A 19,564-nucleotide genomic window follows, 5' to 3' on the forward strand; every position below is an offset into this window, starting at 1 on the left:
CTTAGCTGTTTCTACTTCGTGTTTAAGAAGATCCATAAGATGTGGAAGACAATTGGTGTATTCGTTCAGGATAATTGGGCGTTCCAGCATAGTCCCCAGTAACTCTACAACCTAAAACAGAATTATATGATAAATATTAAATTATAAATGCATTTTAAAAAATTACTTTACAAATAAGATGTGAAAATCGTAAGTTAAGAATAATGTAGGATTAAAAAAACGTATTTCTAAGGATTCAGGAAAAGTTTAAAAACCAAGCCCCCCAACCTTGAAGTAGGCCTCAGGGCTTTGACTCTCCTGCAGAGCGTGTCTGACGATCAGGCTGAGCCGTTGCTCCAGCTCGGTAACTTTCATCTTGAACTGGCGGTGCCCTTCGGCGAAGGCTTGCTCGGCAGGGTCCAGGCAGTCGTAGGTGTTGATGGAAAAGGCAGTGTAGGCCTCGTTAAATTCACTGAAAGATAAAACAGCGATATGACATGCTAAATAATACTTTGATTCTGTAAGAGTGAATATTTACCTCAGACAAGGAAGTTAGGTTATGTTTTACCCTCTGTTTGTGTGTTTGTTTGTTTGTGTGCGTGTGTGTTTGTTTGTGATCAGCTCCCTGACCACAATTTCAATCGTAATGAAACTTGAAGGGATTAACAGTTATGTAAAGAACTGGAAAAATTATTAAATATTGGAAGGTCAAGGTCTTCGGTCAAACAAAATGTCCAATTCACGTAATCAGCTCTAAGTTTGGACACCGTTGTCACAGAGACTTCAAACTTGGTTCATATTTGAGTGTATGAAAATCCACGCCAATTAATACATGTTAAGATCAAAGGTCAAGGTCGAGCAAGAGGTCGAGATATAAACTGCTGCGGCGCAGGTCTGCGCTCTACTGAGTGCCCCTCTAGTTCTTCTGTCCAGTTTCGCATGAAATTACGGATTTCTAAATTTGGCACATATGGTTCAGCGTTTGGGTCTTGGAGGTCATTCAGTGCCGAGATGCCTTCAGAAGTTAAACTTAATTAAAATTTGAGTAAATTGTGGAAATTATTATTCCATAGTTATTTTAGGACATTCGAAAAAGGTTAGGGGAAAATCTATTCCAATGAATGTTACCATCTTTCTTTCCAGTCTTATGTTATAGTCACAATATGCTTGATAACAATGAATGAAAAATTAGCTCATAGTTATGATATTCGAAAATTGTAGAAGGAAATTTACTCTTATTAGAGAGAGGGCGATTATTTCTGTTTATATTTCCACCGAGTGAAATTGATAATCAATATAAAAAAAAAGAAATTAAAAAATAAAATGTTACGATGGCATTCTTAAAGTATACCTTTTTAAAATAGTTCTAAATTGACAGCAGTTACTCCAAGTATAGTATTCAATACAGCATGACTCATTTTCGGATGTATGTATGGATTTAGGCCGTAGCGTCAGGAATTTAACCAACCAAGGAGGCCATTCAGCGCCTAGTTACAACGGGGAAAAAACCCATAGCAATTATATTCTAAAGCAAATTGTAAAAAAAACAGGAAAAGATGTAAATAAGACGGCTAAAAAGTGGTTGCAACTAAAATGAGCAGGGACGCAGAAAAGATTTGATAGTAATGCTTACAGTACGCTGCTTTAGATGCACTGTTGGCAATGCCCCTCTATGGGGAACTTCATTCTCGGTCATAAGCTAAAACGGTATTCAAAATCATCTTTACTATGCTGTTAACTCTTTTTAGAAATTATCTTGAAATGCGGGACCTTTCTCATATTTGCCAATAAAAGTATCTACGTCATTATACATATTCTAATATTATGTAACATTTCACACGTTTCATAAACATGATAAGTTTTAAGTGTGATTTCCATTTGTTATGCCATATCTGTCACGTTTTGCCAGTATCCCTCAAAATCCCATAGAGCTATTAGGTAATAAATATACATGGTTTTAACGTGTATACCACTTCGCATAGAAATGTGTGTTTAAAGGTTTAAAGGTCGCTCATGAATGGCACAGACAAGGGACAGTGGTATTGTCCTATCAAGCAGGACAATGCCCTAGAGACTGACCATATATACATATGATCAGCGCCCAAGCCTCCTCTCCACACAAGCTAGGACTAAAGAGGGCCAGGCAATGACTGCTGATGACTCAGCAGATAGACCTATAGGCACCCCAATCACCCCATCCTTAGCTCACAAGGGTGGTGAGGTTATAGCAACTAAGGGAACTAACGAGTCTGAGCGGTACTCGAACCGCAGTCTGGCAATCACCAGGCAAGGACGCTACCACCAGGCCGCCACAACCTCAAAATCAATGTCAATATCAGGCAATATGATCTCATTTTAATCAAAATATTATTTTATGAGTAATTTTTATAGAAATTTGACAACTCAGTGAATGATTCCTTTCTTATCTTCCTGACTTTCAATATTGGGTAGATTTAACATTAAATATGGATCCCGCCATATGGGTCTTCAAATGTGACAGAATATGTTTACAATACAAATTAATGTTGCTGATTCCTCTGGGGGGATTTGACGGAGCCAGATCAGATAACAAGACAACAAAAGGAAAAAGTAGAGTCATTGTTAGAGCCAAGTGGGTTTAAACGCCCAAATCAATCTCCTTTGTTTAGAGCCATGATAGAGGTCCGTAACCTTACCTGAAAACGGCTGTTATGTTCGCTCCCAAGACTTTCCCCTTTGGGCCTCCAAATTCGACCTTTTCAATCTTTAGGAACTCTTTGGCGATGTCAAAAATCTCCTGAAATGTTAAAGGATATGGTGAGAGGAGGTGGTAGATTTCTTTGTGTTCTCAAATTTATATGTTTTACAAAATATTATATAGAAGTTCTTGTATATTCTAAAGAAAGTACATTTAACTTCGTCAAATAACAATTCAGAATCATTATAAAGAATTTAGTTTTGATAAGGGATACCAATTCAGAATTATAAGGAATTTAGTTTTGATAAAGGAATTCATATTTTGTTGATTAAACTGAGGCCGGTAAGATAGCCTCCTCAGATAAGAAAGAATAACTGACAGGTTTTTATGAAAGTATCAATGATATATATATATATATATATATATATATATATATATATATATATATATATATATGTATATATTCTTTAGCACAACACTGTTCTCCATTCTGTTTTCTAGTTATTTATTTTTAGCTCAATTTGAAAAATATAAAATTAACTGTTCTATCAATAATACTACAAAATGCATCTTTCTTTACGAAGCTGTTTGAGCTTTCTAACCATTCTTTCTTTCCTTTCCTTTTTCATATCCCCCACGACCTTAGAGTAGGTGTAGTATAAACCAAGTCACCTGGCCTTTGCACTTCAAAAACTGAACAGGAATTCTCTCTCTCTCTCTCTCTCCTCTCTCTCTCTCTCTCTCTCTCTCTCTCTCTCTCTCTCTCTCTCTCTCTCATCAGATTATCAATAAACTCTCTCTCTCTCTCTTCACTCTCATCAGATAATAACAAACTCCCTCCCCACCTTCTCTCTCATTAGATAGTCAACAAACTCTTGTCTCTCTCTCTCTCTCTCTCTCTCTCTCCTCTCTCTCTCTCTCTCTCTCTCTCTCTCTCTCTCTCTCTTCTTGTAGCAAAATCGATAGCACATTCAGTTGACTGCTGAAATGATCGGCGTTCAATCCCCGAACATAGAGGTGATGCCATGAGCGGGTTGCTCAAACTCGGTTGGTCAGCAACTACTTGTGATGTAAACAATTGTTAGACGACTTTTCCGTGAGTCGAAATTACTCTCTCATAGTAATTCATATCATTTTCATCAAAAAAGCGAAGATGAAATGGCCTCTGCGAGGTAATTCTTATCTCTAACCGAGGGGCGCAATTAATCAGATTCAACAGACTCTCTCTCTCTCTCTCTCTCTCTCTCTCTCTCTCTCTCTCTCTCTCTCTCTCTCTCTCTCTCTCTCTCTCTCTCGTACCTTGATGTTAGCCAAACGCAGCAGAAACTGGTCCATCCTTGCAAATGCATGTGTAGGATGGAACTCCCAGCGTCGAGGTTTCTCGTCCTCCCCAAAGTACGTGTCAACCTTGGCTCGGTGCTCCTCGAAGCAGTCTCTGGACATGGACGAAAAAAAAAATCATAAAATGGGAAGAAAATTATAGAGAATGGATTAATAATGGTAATAATGTTAATGACACGTGAATTGCATGAAAATAAATAAAAGAAACATAGAATAATGTGGATGACAATAGGTGTTGAATTATCAAATAGTTTGTTATAATCTCACGACGACGAAAACTAGGTGGTCCAGGAAGCAAATATAATATGGATTAGCGAGACAGAAGTGACCTATGGTGAGATAAGCAATTATATAGGTCCATAACAAGGACACAGCACTCTAGGAAGGGTTGGGTAAGACTCGGCATCCTTGGTTAGGATAGGTAGGACATGGCACCATGCATGGTTTAGTGCTGACGGATAGGTTAGATAGACTCAAAAGTATAGATACGTCAGTTAAGACAAGGACCGCTAGGAAGGATTATAGGGAGGCCTACGTCAAGGCACTTAAGGAGAGACTGTAAGAAAGGACCTGGCCCTTGACAGGAATTATAGGTAGGAAAAAGCCCCTAAGAAGGTTTTGTTGTCAACTTAACCGTTTGAAGAAGAACCACAGGCATCCATGATCCAAAAACACACGAAAACACACGAAAACAAAGCAGAAAACTCCAAAAGCGTGCAATCAATATGGCGCTGCAAGAAGGAATGGCGAACCAGCGAACGTGTTTACAGTAACACACAGGTATCGGAATTGTAACGGCTCTCCCACATATCTAATCCTATCCCATATCCTTCAAGATAAGGTCAAGTCTATTCGAGGAAGTATAGTCGTGGTTGTTTTAAACATGTTCCTGATACTTACACCATATCTTTCGGGATATTCGCTTCGGGGGTAGTAAGTCCGTGATACCTCTACAGGTAAAATTCTCTGGTATATCACTCGCATGAAATATCCTAAATAAAAAGCTGCCTTTAGGAACTTCCATCAGGAAAACGTGGCTATCTCACCCAAAAATAGATTTTTCCTATGTCAAAATCCCTTTATTAGTAGGAAAAAGCCACAAGGATAGGTAAAGTAAGCCACGACACCCTAAGATAGATCAGGTTATATGTAACAAGCTAGTTTGTAGTTCCAGTAAAATTACCCCCAAGAGGCATGTAGTAATCTATCAAAATATTAATTATGATAATAGTAATCATACTAACTTAGAGGAAAAAAGAAGGCTTAAAACGAAAAGATTATGACACAAGAAATAATGTTAGTTATTGATAATGAAATGACTGAATTATAGTGGATATCATAGGAAATAATAAGTTATATTTATAAACTTTATTACAATGATCATATTCGATGTTCCTAAGAACAATGCTGGAAGAATATTTTGTAAAGGGTACAAGACTCAGATTTAGTATAAGGATACTTTTTAAAGAGACATTACTCATGCCTTTCTCCTTGATCTAATTTTTTCCAGATGAAAAATTAATATGTTCTTTTATTTTCACAAGTTTCATGAAATAATACTTAATATCCAGACATCATAAAACAATATGAACATGACAAAGCAAACTTAATGATAGCAGTTTTGTAGTTTTTATTCTGGAAGGGATATATGACATTTTTTTTTCAAATGCATAGATAAGAAAGTCCATCAAATAAGTTGAATAAGAAGACATAAGATATCTTGATTAATGTGACATAATTAAACAGCATATGTCGAAGAAAAGAATCTCAAATGTAAAAAGAAAATTAAAAAGAGAAAAAGTAATCTATGAAGCAGTCTTCTTGCTCTCTTGCAAATATAAGAATATTGAAATATTTAAGAAAAACAAAAAATGAAGTTAACACGGTCCATAGTAAAGATTACAGGGGTGAGAATTGATAAGAGTCCCAAGACTGATATGGTTTGGGCACGTGTTGAGGATGGATGGTGGGGAAGGAGTGAGAAGGGATTGGGAGGAACCTGTTAAGGGAGAAGATCAAGACGGAGGCAGAGAATTGGATGGCGAGATGAAATGAAGGATGATATGGAGGGAAAAGATTGTGTAAAAGGGTGCCTTTTGATAGTAGGCATTGGAGAGGGCGCATCAAGCAACTGACCACATAATGAAGGGATAGCGGTGAAAGCATATATGTTAACCAGTGTTAAATGATCGCCACTCACTTGAAAGTTTTGAAGACATTGACACAGGTGTTGATTTTCTGCAAAGGCTCCGTTGTCTCTGCTTGAAAGCCCACAGTCCCTATAAAAGCTCTACCCTGAGAAAGAATTAAATAATCGAACTTAGTATAACGTGTATAAGACAAAATTATATTGCTTTACTGCCTATTACATATCTCATGGCTTCGTGGCCACTCTTCAGTGAGAACAGATGCGCGCTCACACTGAAGAGGAGCTTAAGACTAAAAAATTAAGGTATTTCATAAAACAATGATTAATCATAGTTTGGTCTTCCAAGACTTTAATTCAATACCCCAATTACACTTGTATCAGCAAAACGAACTTCCAGATTTGTTTTGGGCAATTGCGTTTTTTTTTTATTCTGAATTACTATCAAAATACTATCATTACGATTTCTTTATTCTGAATTACTGAAATATTGTATTTAATTAATCACCCTTAATCCTAAGACTTTTTCTTATCATTGCCCGTACACAACTGTCTTTTACATGGGTAGACTACAATATCACTGAGAAAAGGTAGAAGCTCGGGGTAAAATTTTGAAACTACGTTCATATTTATTCGAATTAAGTGCTGCGAAGTGTCAAAACAAGATTAACAAATACGTAATCCAAAATCAGCATATCCTCTAGCTTGTACACTGCAGTAAAAGTGGTGATATTGCCTTTTTTACATTATTTTTGTACTGGACAAGTTGCCGCTTAGCATTAACTCTTATATTTCACTTTATAAACGCGTAGGCCTATGTATGAGGAGACACTGGTCACTTGTCATGTAGAATCTTATAATTAAAGATAGATTACGAAAAATATCATGTTTAATAATATTTTAAAAAAAAAATTAAATACATGACTCCTATGAGGGTCGTGGAACTGTCTGTCTATAGTATGAAAATGGGAAAGAGGACGATCCCATGGAGAAAATTTAAGCGGAGCATGGTCTAAATGATAAAAATTTATGCCTTTCGGACAGGAATTCAAGGGTGTAACTTATTTAACCTTATGTCATATTGTGTATAAAGCAATGGATCAAGATTTCGAAACTTGTAATAAATCATCAGAGTCATAGCGTAGCCTAGGCCTAGGCCTACGCTACTTATATTCGTGTAGTTCTAGTCTATGAAAGTTTCTTCAGTTGGAAAAAAAAAATTAATAAGTAAATAAGCGAGGTGGTGAGTCATCTTCGCTATTAAAAGTACAATTAATTCTACCTTTCTAATATTTTACTTGTACTTTCCGTGCAGTTTCTACAGAAAGAATTAAAACGTATCAAATGATATAATAAAATAACAGCAACACTAATAATAGTAATAATAAATAATAATAATAATAATAATAATAATAATAATAATAATATGGCTCTAGAACCTAGGCCTATGCTATTGGCTTGATAACAAACATATCTCCATGAAATCTTTGTTAACTTATAAAGGGTGTCTATCAGAAATTTCTCCACAATCTTGGTGTTTTTAAACAGTACTTCCGTCTTTATTTCCTTCACAAGTCCATAGGTTTAATACGAATGATTGAACCGAAGTGCAACGCCAAATCGCCAACGATTATGGCGAGGGGAAGCTAACGTAGACATTTAAACAATTGGCGGGAACTATGCACCCTTCACAAGTTGAGTTTAACGAAATCCTAAATGAAGGAGGAAGAAATTTAACTACCTAAAGACATTATCAAACTAGGTAACATATAATGATTAAGATTGATAACACAAAGGGGTATAGGCTTAGTGATTGGTAGACCACCATAATATATTAAAGAATATGCGTTACTCTTTGAAATATAGAGTCCATTGTGAAAAATAAAACGCAAAAATGGGCAAACTATGTAATGTAACTGAAACCTCTTGAAATACCATGTCATTGATTAAAATATATATACATACACACACTTATATGATTACAATATATATACATACACACACACACACACATATATATATATATATATATAGAGAGAGAGAGAGAGGAGAGAGGAGAGAGAGAGAGAGAGAGAGAGAGAGAGAGAGAGAGAGAGAGAGAGAGAGAGAGAGAGAGAGATTTAGTATGGGAGCCTTGCTTACTCATCATTCTAGGGACAATGACAACCACTCTATTGCAAATACTGTCTTCACGCATAGACTCCCTGAAAGACAAGCTATGGCTTATATTGGTTTGTTTACTATTGAGGAGGAAAAAAGAATCGTTGGTTACAAAGGTCACCTACCTCAGGAGATGGCTTTTCAATCTTTCCCCTTCATTTTATCATTTTAGCTGTATATTGATGTTAATACGATAGTTTATATCTATCTTCGATAATCTGGTGAAATACAACTCGCGGAGTTATAGTTTCCGGTCGCGTATGACTGCTTCCAACCACGGTCAACAGATAACTAAACCTTTGTGAACTGATGACTTATGACGAGACCTGACACTGTCAGTGTCAGCCGTCAGGTGGTGACTGGTCACTGGTTAGACCACGCCCCCAACTACAGTAATACATCTCCGATAGTATATTCAATCCGTTAAATACATTAATATGGCAAATGAAAAGACAGATTCATTAAGTATTTAGGTTTTGAAATTTTTACCACAATTAAAAATTATTAACTTATTTTTTTTTATTCTTCTTCTTCTTTGTCTGCATCTTTTCCCACTTCTATGTGGGGTCGATGTTTATGGCCAGCGAAGAAGAAGAATAAAAAAATTAATTTAATCATTTTCAATTGCAGTAAAAATTCAAAACCTAAATAATGCTTTAAAACCATGCTTGGTGAACTGTATCTCATATTGAGCGAAGTTGCAATTGATTCGTTGTTGGAACCTAGTCTCATTATGATTAAGGAGCTTTTACACAGTCAAACGGTTTGTGAGAATCGGTTGTCCAACCTTCCTGTTCAAACGATTTGACTGTCAAACCAAACCAGCATCAAACTTCAGTCCTCGACTCACAGTGACTCGCGCTGTTTGTGAAACGGAGATATGCCGAAGGTGGGAAGAAGTGTTCGTGAAAGAACGAGTTTTGTGTTTTCCCGCGCAATGACTTCACTCGGAAGTTCGGAACCCCTAAGTGGCAAGACTCTTCAACTTCTTAATAAATTTATTAAAGACAACAATGATGGTGGTATGTGTTGTGTTTGGTTGCAATAGTGATGGTCGACATCTCCAAGTAAAAAGGCATTTCATTTTACAGATTTCTAAAGGAACCATCTCTCTACAAAACTTGGGTTGATAGTGTGCAAAATTAAAGATGATTTTAACGTGAAGAATGCAAGAATATGCTCCATTCATTTTGTCCCAGGTGATTTTGGAGAAAAACCATAGACATATACTCATAGATTATCAAACCTAAAATGCACGCAAATTGAAAGATACTGATGTGCCTACTCAACACATGTATAATAAGGATATAACTCCAGGTAAATACTGTTTATTTGCTATACCAATAGATAAGTATTTTAGTTTGCTTAGCTTACTGTATCTTAGAATTGAAATTATTTGAGAGAGAGAGAGAGAGAGAGAGAGAGAGAGGAGAGAGAGAGAGAGAGAGAGAGAAGAGAGAGAGAGAGAGCCAATTAAATATTTCTCAAATGAAAATGGTTTGGTTTATTATTCGCTGACTGAATACAAAACATTTGAGAGAGAGAGAGAGAGAGAGAGAGAGAGAGAGAGAGAGAGAGAGAGAGAGAGAGAGAGAGAGAGAGAGAGCCAATTAAATATTTCTCAAATGAAAATGGTTTGGTTTTATTATTCGCTGACTGAATACAAACATTTTGATTACTATGTTTAATAAGACGTTTATAAAGCTTAAAATTCGGATCTCTGCATGCCTTCTTTTAGTATAATTTCATTTTATAAGCCTATATCCATGCTACACTTTTGCTTGGTGATTTATATAATTTTCATGAAAGTAATTTTGCTCAAGCTTATTTTCAACTTTTTCATATTGTTTATCAAATCTTTGTTGCTATAGGCCCCTTGCAGTAAACTAAAATACCTACGCTTATACAGCATATAGGCGCATAGGGTCTAGCCTTGATTTTTTGGGGGGGGTACTAGGAAAATATATGTTATGACATGATCTCTCTCTCTCTCTCTCTCTCTCTCCCCTGTTTGCTGTGTGTGTGCATGTGGCAAAAATACTAGCTAATAATCTAATGCATATAGGGCTTTGGTAGTCTTAAGATTTTGGAATTAAAATTTCTCCGCCCCATGATTACTTACATATTTAATCATGATCTCTTTTTTTCCGCTAATTATTTTACTTCATTTTGGGGGTCAGGAAAGGTAAGAGAATTAAAGCTTATAGGTCTACTGTCTTTAAAGTTCAACTGTTAAGTACTGTAAAACTAGGCCTATTAGGCTGGTTCCTGACACAAGAATTGAGGCGGAACAATTACCGCAAATTATATACTATAGTGATGATTTTCAATTCCAACACTCAAAACTAGTCAATATTGACAAAATGAATATTTATTATAGGCATAATTTTCCGAAGTAAGAGAAAACTGTTGAGTTTATTCAATACCTTAGCATTTATTGTAATATTTTACTGCTGATTAGGCTATATGACGATATATTTTTTTTTCTGTAATGGGAAATATCATTTTATCATATAACAACTATTGAACTAATTCAACTATAAAACAATGCAATAGTGCCCCATGGCTATTATTGTTATTATTATTATTATTATTATTATTATTATCATTAAATGCTAAGCAACCACCCTAGTTGGAAAAGTAGGATGCTATAAGGCCCAGGGGCCCCCAACAGGGAAAATAGCCCAGTGAGGAAAGGAAACAATGAAAAATAAAATATTCTAAGAACAGTAAATACATTGAAATAAATATTTCTTATATAAGCTATAAAAACTTAAACAAAACAAGAGGAAGAGAAACTAGATAGAACAGTGTGCCCGAGTGTACCCTCAAGCAAGAGAACTCTAACCCAAGACAGTGAAAGACCATGGTACAGAGGCTATGGCACTACCCAAAACTAGAGAACAATAGTTTGATTTTGGAGTGTCCTCCTAGAAGAGCTGCTTACCATAGCTAAAGATCCTCTTTCTACCCTTACCAAAAGGAAAGTAGCCATTGAACAATTAGAGTGCAGTAGTTAACCCCTTGGGAGAAGAGAAATTGTTTGGATATCTCAGTATTGTCAGATGTATGAGGACAGAGGAGAATCTGTAAAGAATACGCCAGACTATTCGGTATCTGTGTAGGCAAAGGGAAAGAACCGTAACCAGAGAGAAAGATCCAATGTAGTACTGTCTGGCCAGTTAAAGGACCCATAACTCTCTAGCGGTAGTATTTCAACGGGTGGCTGGTGCCCTGGCCAACCTACTACCTATGAAATGCATTGGAGTGATATTTGACTGTGAGTAGTTCTAGCACCCACGAGACGTCACTGACTCGTCTCAAGCTGCGCGTGATACCACTTGATCTTCTCTCGCCCAGGACGGTTTTATTGCCGTTGGTTTAGCAGTGGCACTTAAGAGAGATCAAAGTGGACGATGAACTGTGTTAAAAAGAGATAATCTTTCACAAACCAACTTGCTTGTTGATTTGGAATTAGGGATAGATGACTGACGTAAGTATTTGAAGATGGACAAAGACACTTATATAGATCTACTGAGGCATGTTTGATGTTTGACGCTTGCTCTCACATGCAAACGGTTTGTGGATGAATGAAACCCTGCCCACAAAAGTTAGGCTCTAACAGACTTTCTTCAAACCATTTGACAAACGTGTTTGACAGCCAAATTACCCGTTCACTTCAGAAACGTATTTTTTAAACCGAGTTTGACAAACCGTTTGACTGTGTGAAGCCTACTTTAGAAATATGAAGCATGCACCAGGTGCCAGTTAGTGACTTTCGAACGAAAATCAGGGACATTGGGTATCACAACTTTTGTTGTATACTGTACCACAGGAATGTTACAGCATTATTAACAACAATGTGCATTTTGACTAACATTTTTCCATTAACATAAAATAGTCGCGATATAACATATATTGGATTTCTTAATATCTCTACTGCTGTTTTCACTAACCATTCTACAAAACGACGTCCCATTTACTAGCCAAATAAGGTTGGTCTCCCTAGCCTAGATCAATCCAACATTGTTTCTTTTTCGAGGTCATTCCTGATTGGTTGGTTTACAATTCAAGATTAAGTCAATAAGGGTCACTTTTCCTACTCATAAGTTTTATAGGGAATGCATCTGTCAACCAGGTTGACAGATGCATTCCCTATAAAACTCAACCTCTGAATACGTAGCCACCAAAGACGGAGCAAGTACACAAACACCCCATGCATATTTTCAAAACACACACACTCACACACACACACACACACATATATATATATATATATATATATATATATATATAAAAATATATATATATATATATATATATATATATATATATATAAATTCAAATAAATGTCTTATTTCACTTACCATACTAATGAGCAGGTTCGTTATCTCCCGAAAGAGAGTGACTATTCTATCAGGCTTCCTGTAGGCTGGACAGGCCGCCCACAGGAGGCATATGCAGTGCATCAAGGGCGGTATGAGAGGCGATGTCTCCTGGAACTCGCCCGCTTCCAGGCCTTCGAATAACGGTTTCATCGGAGTCAAGTGGATCATGATGTCCCGTGACTCTTGTACGGCTGAAATAGTAATACATGCGATGAAAATGAGTATACAGTAGGCCCACTTACTTATAGGATAAGCTTAAAAACTATTGACTCGGGAGGCTATTTTCTTCCTAGAGAGTTACAAGGATTTTGGATGTCTCAAAGACTGTTTAGTCCACCCGCGGAGACTTCATTAGCTCTTGGGTAGAGCGAATTAGTTTAACAATCAGATAGTTTCTATGATCTTGTATAACTTATTCTCGAATTCGTTACCGTGTCACTGTTCACTACATCCGCTGGAAGTCTGTTCCATGTATTCGCTATTTTGTATGTAAAGAAATTACCAAATTTAGTAGTGTATCTTTTCAATTCCAGTTTGTATCCGTTACCTCGACTGATTTGTGCTAAAGAGAGAGAGAGAGAGAGAGAGAGAGAGAGAGAGAGAGAGAGAGAGAGAGAGAGAGAGAGAGAGAGAGAGAGAGAGAGAGAGGCTGTAAGAACAAAAATTAGAAAGCATAATTTTCAAATGTAGAAAATCCAGAAACCAGAGAATAAAATCGAAACATTAAATTGGTTCAGCATCTATTTCTTATATAGGACTCTTCGCAATTTTCCCAAAATAGCAACTATGTACTTTTGCTTCTCCATTATTGTATCTATTCCGCATCTGTCCTAATACTACATCTATCCATGGTGTTTTACGCCATCGAAACTAAATAATCTATCTATCTATTTATTTTTCTAGGTGCCATGTCCTCGACGTGGGCTGTCAATCCCCTTCCCCTGGTCCTGTCTCTAGCTCTCTGTATAAATTATCCAGCTGTTGCATTCTCATTTACATCTTCCAGCAAGCTCTCCAAAAACTTTTTCCTTTGCGGCCTCTTGCTCTTCTCCCTTCTATCTTTCCCGTAAGGCATGAAAGTTCGATCTTTTCTCTTCTTATTACATGTCCTAGAAATCCATCTGCCTCCTCCTTATTACTTTTGATTCACTCTTCTCAAAACCTCTTCATTTGTTACTCTCTCACTCCATTGGATCTTCAGCATCCTTCTGTGAAACCATAATTCAGTTGCATTTATTTTATTTCTAAAGTTCTTGTTTAATGTTCAGTCTCTGAGCCATAAGTAAGTGTGGACTATACATAGGTTTTCAGTGTTTTAACTCCTGTCTGAATCCCTATCCGGTTGTTTGTCAATAGGGTTTTCAGATTGTTGAAGGCATTTTTTTGCTATTAGTATACTTATTTATATTTTTTATTACATTTTGCATCATGTGTTATCATACTACCTAGATATACAAAGGCATCTGTTTGTTTTATTGTTGCTCCGTCTATTATGATGTAGCAATTTGAAGGTTCCATGTTTTTTATGCTACTAACACTCCTGTTTTCTTTGTTGATTTTTAGTCCCATGTTCTCATTCTCGATTTGAACGTGTCAAGAAGTGTTTGCAGTTTCTCTTCTGAGTCAACTATTATCACAGTGTCATCTGCAAATCTAATATCATTTATATTTTCTCCTCCAACTCTTATTCCTTCCATTCCTGATATACTTCTCACTATGATTTCTCCTTATATGGAGAAGAGGGCTTGTGACATAACACACCCTTGTCTTACTCCTCGTTTTATTTCTATCCGTGGCGTTAAATTATTCTCGATGTTAACTGCAGCTTCCTGACTCAAATGAAGGTTGGTAATTAGCTGAATGTCCTTGCCGTCAGTAATTAAGCTTTTTAAAAATCTCTCAAGTTGGGGGTGTCTAACTTCATCAAATGCCTTTTCATAGTCTACAAAACACATTAAACCTCTTTCTGTACCTCTACTGCCCTCTCTGTTAACATTTGCATATTTAATATTGCATTTCTGGTACCTTTCCCTTTTGCAAGTCCACACTATTTTTCTGGAACTTTTGGTTTTTGTTTTACTTTTTTTTTATTTTATCTAATAATACTCTTAATATTATTTTTGTTATTGTGCTCATTAAGCTGATGGTCCTGTGTAATCTGCACTCTACGGCATTAGGTTTCTTGGGATAGCAATGAAGCTGGATGATGGGGATCTGTACATCTCTTTTGGTATGTATCCTGTGTTATACATATTTTATTTGTCAATTCTACAATTTTTCTTGGTCCAAAATTCTCGTTTCCCAGCAGTATTTTTATTGTTATCTCATCATGGGCAGGGTTTTTTTCCCTGTCTTTAACTTGTCATTAAACCTATTAATTATTATTATTATTATTATTATTATTATTATTATTATTATTATTATTACTAGCCAAGCTACAACCCTAGTTGGAAAAGCAAGATGCTATAAGCCCAAAGGCTCCAACAGAGAAAAATAGCCCAGTGAGGAAAGGAAATAAGGAAATAAATGATGAGAGTAAATTAACAATGCATCATTCTAAAAAAAGTAACAGCGTCCAAACAGATATGTCCTATATAAACTATTAACAACGTCAAAAACAGATATGTCATATATAAACTATAAAAAGACTCATGTCAGCCTGGTCAACATAAAAACATTTGCTCCAACTTTGAACTTTTGAACTTTTGAAGTTCTACTGATTCAACTACCTCTTTTAATGATTCTGGACCATTCATTGGTATATGTAATCTAGGTCTATCACGTCTACCATCCTCAAAAAGATCCTTCACATATTCTTCCCAACATTTGAGAACATCCTCTATCTCCATCACCAATACCTCCTCTTTATTCTTAATCACATTCCCTGTCATCTCTCTCGTCTCTCTCTTTCTTCCAATCACTTCTATAATTTTCTAGTAGATACTCGCACATCTATGATTTCTTTCAAATTCCCTTACTTCTTCGGACCGTTCATTAATCCAGTTTTCCTTTGCTGTGTTGAGTAATACTTCTTTCAATGTCTCATGATTAATAATTATCTACTGACACACGTGCGGTTATCAAAACTGAATGATGTAAAATAAATGTTCAACATTCGTATGGCAAAAGAATCCCTTTTGGAGATTCAAACATTTTCTAAATATAAAAAAAAGAAGGTCGGAGTGAAGAAGTAACTTACCCATCGTGACGTCAGCACGCATCTTGACGAAGGCTGGGTAATAGGCAGACTCCGTGATCTCCAAGATATTGGACATCATACGCACCTTAAAGGCAAAGAAAAAAATCGATAATCAATTAGATGAATGTATGAAAAGAACAGATGTGAAATAAAATGTCACATCAAATCCGGCACACATTCTTCTCAATGTTGTTCAAGCACCCGATGAGACTTTTACTGTTTAAATGAAAAAAACTTAATATACAACAGGAGCAACAAATGCAGCTGTTTCTATTTCACTATAGGACAAAGGACTTAGATATGTCCTTATTCATATCTGTTGTTTGGCCCAGTTTTTATCACCACGTTGGCCATAGTGGATTGGTGATGGAGGGAGGCTTAATCTGATCGCCTCACAGCAAACCAACAAATTATGGCGATACACAAACCCTTTCACCACGTGTAGGTAGCCCCACTCTCTGGGGTTGTTTAGCAGTGAAGTGTCAATACTGTATTTGGTGTGGCTGTAACCAAGTCGGATACATAAACAAATTGCCTGAATCTTTTTCCTTTTTCATGATTTATCAAACCTTATTCACCTTGAAATCTTTAGATCTAATTTTGCCATAAGTTCTTACTTTCTTATCCTGAATTTGATTCGCGATATGCGAGAAATTCTCTTTGCGTTTACTCCAGAAGGTGATCTCTTCCAAGGGCTTTGGGAAGTGCTCAGGGGTGACCAGATCGTCTGTATCCTGTAGGAGAACCTCTTCCACTTGGTGCACCCATTTGATTACGACTCCCTCAATGGCACTTTTCAGCTGGGAGTCTGTCATCTCACCTCTGTAATGAATAAATGAATGAATTACTGCTTATGGTGTGCGAGTATGAATAGCTGTTTGTCAGTCATCCAAATTAATGATCATGACACTGATGTCTTTGTTGCGTAGCCCTAAACAAGATCCGTGAAGACCTAGTTCTCGTGGGCTATCCTTTCCCTTCAGGTGAAATTATGGACCATGAAAAAATTATAAAATATGTCAAAATGTTTCTAGTTGCAGGTTTCATTACAAAATTCATTTAAATATGCATGTAAATAGTATTATTATTATTATTATTATTATTATTATTATTATTATTATTATTATTAGCTAAACTAAAACCGTGGTGAGAAAAGCAAGATGCTACAAGCCCAATAGCTCCAACAGGAAAAATAGCCCACCGAGGAAAGGAAACAGGTAAACTGTGTATAAGAAGTAATTAATAGAAAATATAGAATATGTTAAGATCAGTAACTACGTCAAAATAAATATGTCAAAAGGCATTTATTCCGTATTAAGCTTTTGGAAATGTGCTTGGGTCAAGAATATATAAGAATAGGCTAATTTAGGTTATACCTACTTACTTACTTTGATGGCTGTTTTTCCAGTCCCATACAGCAGGGGAACCCCACTCTCTACAGGACCTCCACTGTCGTTTTAAAAACCTTGTTCGTTCAGAGTATTTATCCTTTCAGATCACGTATTGTTCATTTATTGTTAAATCGTCACTGTCAAAAGACTCATGAAATAAGAAAGTCTTCAGTTTCCTCTTGAGAGCCTTAATGTCTTCAATCATTCGAATGCTTCGTTGGAGCTTATTATATAATCTTAGGGCCGCATATTTAAAGGCTCTGGAGCCCAGAGTGGACATAAATCTAGGATTGGATTCATGGATTTGGGCTATACTGTATAACCCAGTGTCGGGGCTGTGAGTCCAATCAACACCCAAGTGGAACTAGGGAAAACTCTGCAGTTGCATTCATGAAGTAAAAGTCATAAGAGACTGACAAGAAGATGGAAGAAAAGCGGAAACGGGGGTAAAGCAAGTGCAGCTTGGCACCGAAGGAATACTGCAAAGACACCGAAGTAATGCTTACAGTACACCGCGTGATTTTGCATGCCAAAAATGTATTTTGTATATTTTTCTCTTAAATGGGAAAAATACAGTAGTTTGGGCATCTAAACGCCAATTTACGAATGGAATTGCAAATAAATCGTTATTTTACCGCAATTTAGCAACATAGCAAACATAACAAATCACCAAAAATACTTCTGTGTATCTGAAAATACTTCGTTTCAGATTCCGACCCCTCGGACCCACAGGAAGTCTCTTAGCTTCTTCTCGTGAAGTGTACTAAATATAATATTATTACTCCCCTACCGGCAGTTTAAATTAGTAACATTATTACTTAAGTGATACTCGCTAAGCAATCGAGCCAAATTTATTGATCTGTTAGCCAGACAATAATTTCGCAAATACCTTCGCATTGCACGTCGATTTAATTATTGTCTAAATTAGTCAAATCATCTATTCTTGTATTAACAAATTGGATCTTATCTCTTATCTCGTTTTCTCTCGTAAATTATGAAATCGTGTCAATAAAAAAATTATATATCATGAAGCATTCTGATTCGGGGTCATCATAGAATTATCAACCTTTCCAATTAAGGATGGGGAACAAATGCAGATAATATTTATAGAGTAATTAATCATTAATCTGTGTGTGTGTTCTATCGTCGATGAGCATGACTCTTAAGATCCAAAATGTACAAATCTATCATCATTACAATGTATCCAACGTTCATTGCTGCCCAGTGCGTATGCAACTGATGTCAACTAACTTTTCTTTTATATGTCTCTGCACTAACAATGCAGTCTTATCCAATCCCACTTTCAACCCCCATCAGAAACATCTTAACCTCGAATATTGAGAGAGAGAGAGAGAGAGAGAGAGAGAGAGAGAGAGAGAGAGAGAGAGAGAGATTTTCACCATCTCTGAACAGACGTTAAAACGCCTCTGCGAACTTACGTGTCCAAAGCGTGTCTCTCCGCCTTCTCCAGAGTCTCCAATCCGAAGGGAAGAGGCAGGAGGGTCTGCCCCCTCAGTTGTCCCCACATACGATACACTGTTCCCCGTAGCGAATACAACTGACGCGACACGTCCTCACACACCATATCCGGCCACCCATCCCGGTTTTCCGGATTCTCCAACATCGGTATTATCACCTGAAAGAGAATGGTTTGGTCTTAACGAGCCAGTTTAACAATTTAATAATTAACTGTTAAGTTGTGTCGTCAAGTATGAATTGTAAATTCTTATCAAGTTTATCACAGCTGACCATAATCATTAAAGAGGTGATCTAATACTTTAGTCATAATCGATTTATTAGAAGAAATTTAAGGTAAAACTTTGTTACCAATGATTGCTAATAATAGCGTAACTACACAAGGTTGGAGACGATGGATTTCGTAATTGCTCTCTCTCTCTCTCTCTCTCTCTCTCTCTCTCTCCGATTAAGATGTTAAATGCATTTCCGGAGACTTAACATCTCTCTCTCTCTCTCTCTCTCTCTCTCTCTCTCTCTCCGATTAAGATGTTAAATGCATTTCCGGAAAATTAAACAGTTCTCTCTCCTCTTTCTCTCTCTCATAAAAAATTGTAAATATATTTCCGGAAAAAAAATCAAATGCTCTCTCTCTCTCTCTCTCTCTCTCTCTCTCTCTCTCTCTCTCTCTCTCTCTCTCTCTCTCTCTCTCTCATGAAAAAAATTGTAAATGTATTTCCAGAAAATTAAACAGCTCTCTCTCTCTCTCTCTCTCTCTCTCTCTCTCTCTCTCTCTCTCTCTCTCTCTCTCTCTCTCTCTCATGAAAA

The 19,564-nt window shown here is 36.6% G+C and overlaps 1 protein-coding gene across 1 annotated transcript in view; it reads right to left on the minus strand.

Annotated features, from left to right (window-relative positions):
* LOC137659743 (dynein beta chain, ciliary-like) overlaps window positions 1-19,564 on the minus strand; it is a gene marked incomplete at its 5' end in the record, with an annotated part of 223,797 nt that overhangs the window by 203,898 nt on the left and 335 nt on the right. Inside the window, 9 exon segments of the mRNA XM_068394556.1 lie at window positions 1-111; window positions 268-451; window positions 2,655-2,755; window positions 3,956-4,091; window positions 6,198-6,292; window positions 12,671-12,882; window positions 15,843-15,975; window positions 16,508-16,712; window positions 18,721-18,917. Coding sequence (XP_068250657.1) covers window positions 1-111; window positions 268-451; window positions 2,655-2,755; window positions 3,956-4,091; window positions 6,198-6,292; window positions 12,671-12,882; window positions 15,843-15,975; window positions 16,508-16,712; window positions 18,721-18,917 — 1,374 coding nt within the window.

Source organism: Palaemon carinicauda, chromosome 20 (genome assembly GCF_036898095.1).
Source record: "Palaemon carinicauda isolate YSFRI2023 chromosome 20, ASM3689809v2, whole genome shotgun sequence".
Lineage (NCBI taxonomy): Eukaryota > Metazoa > Arthropoda > Malacostraca > Decapoda > Palaemonidae > Palaemon > Palaemon carinicauda.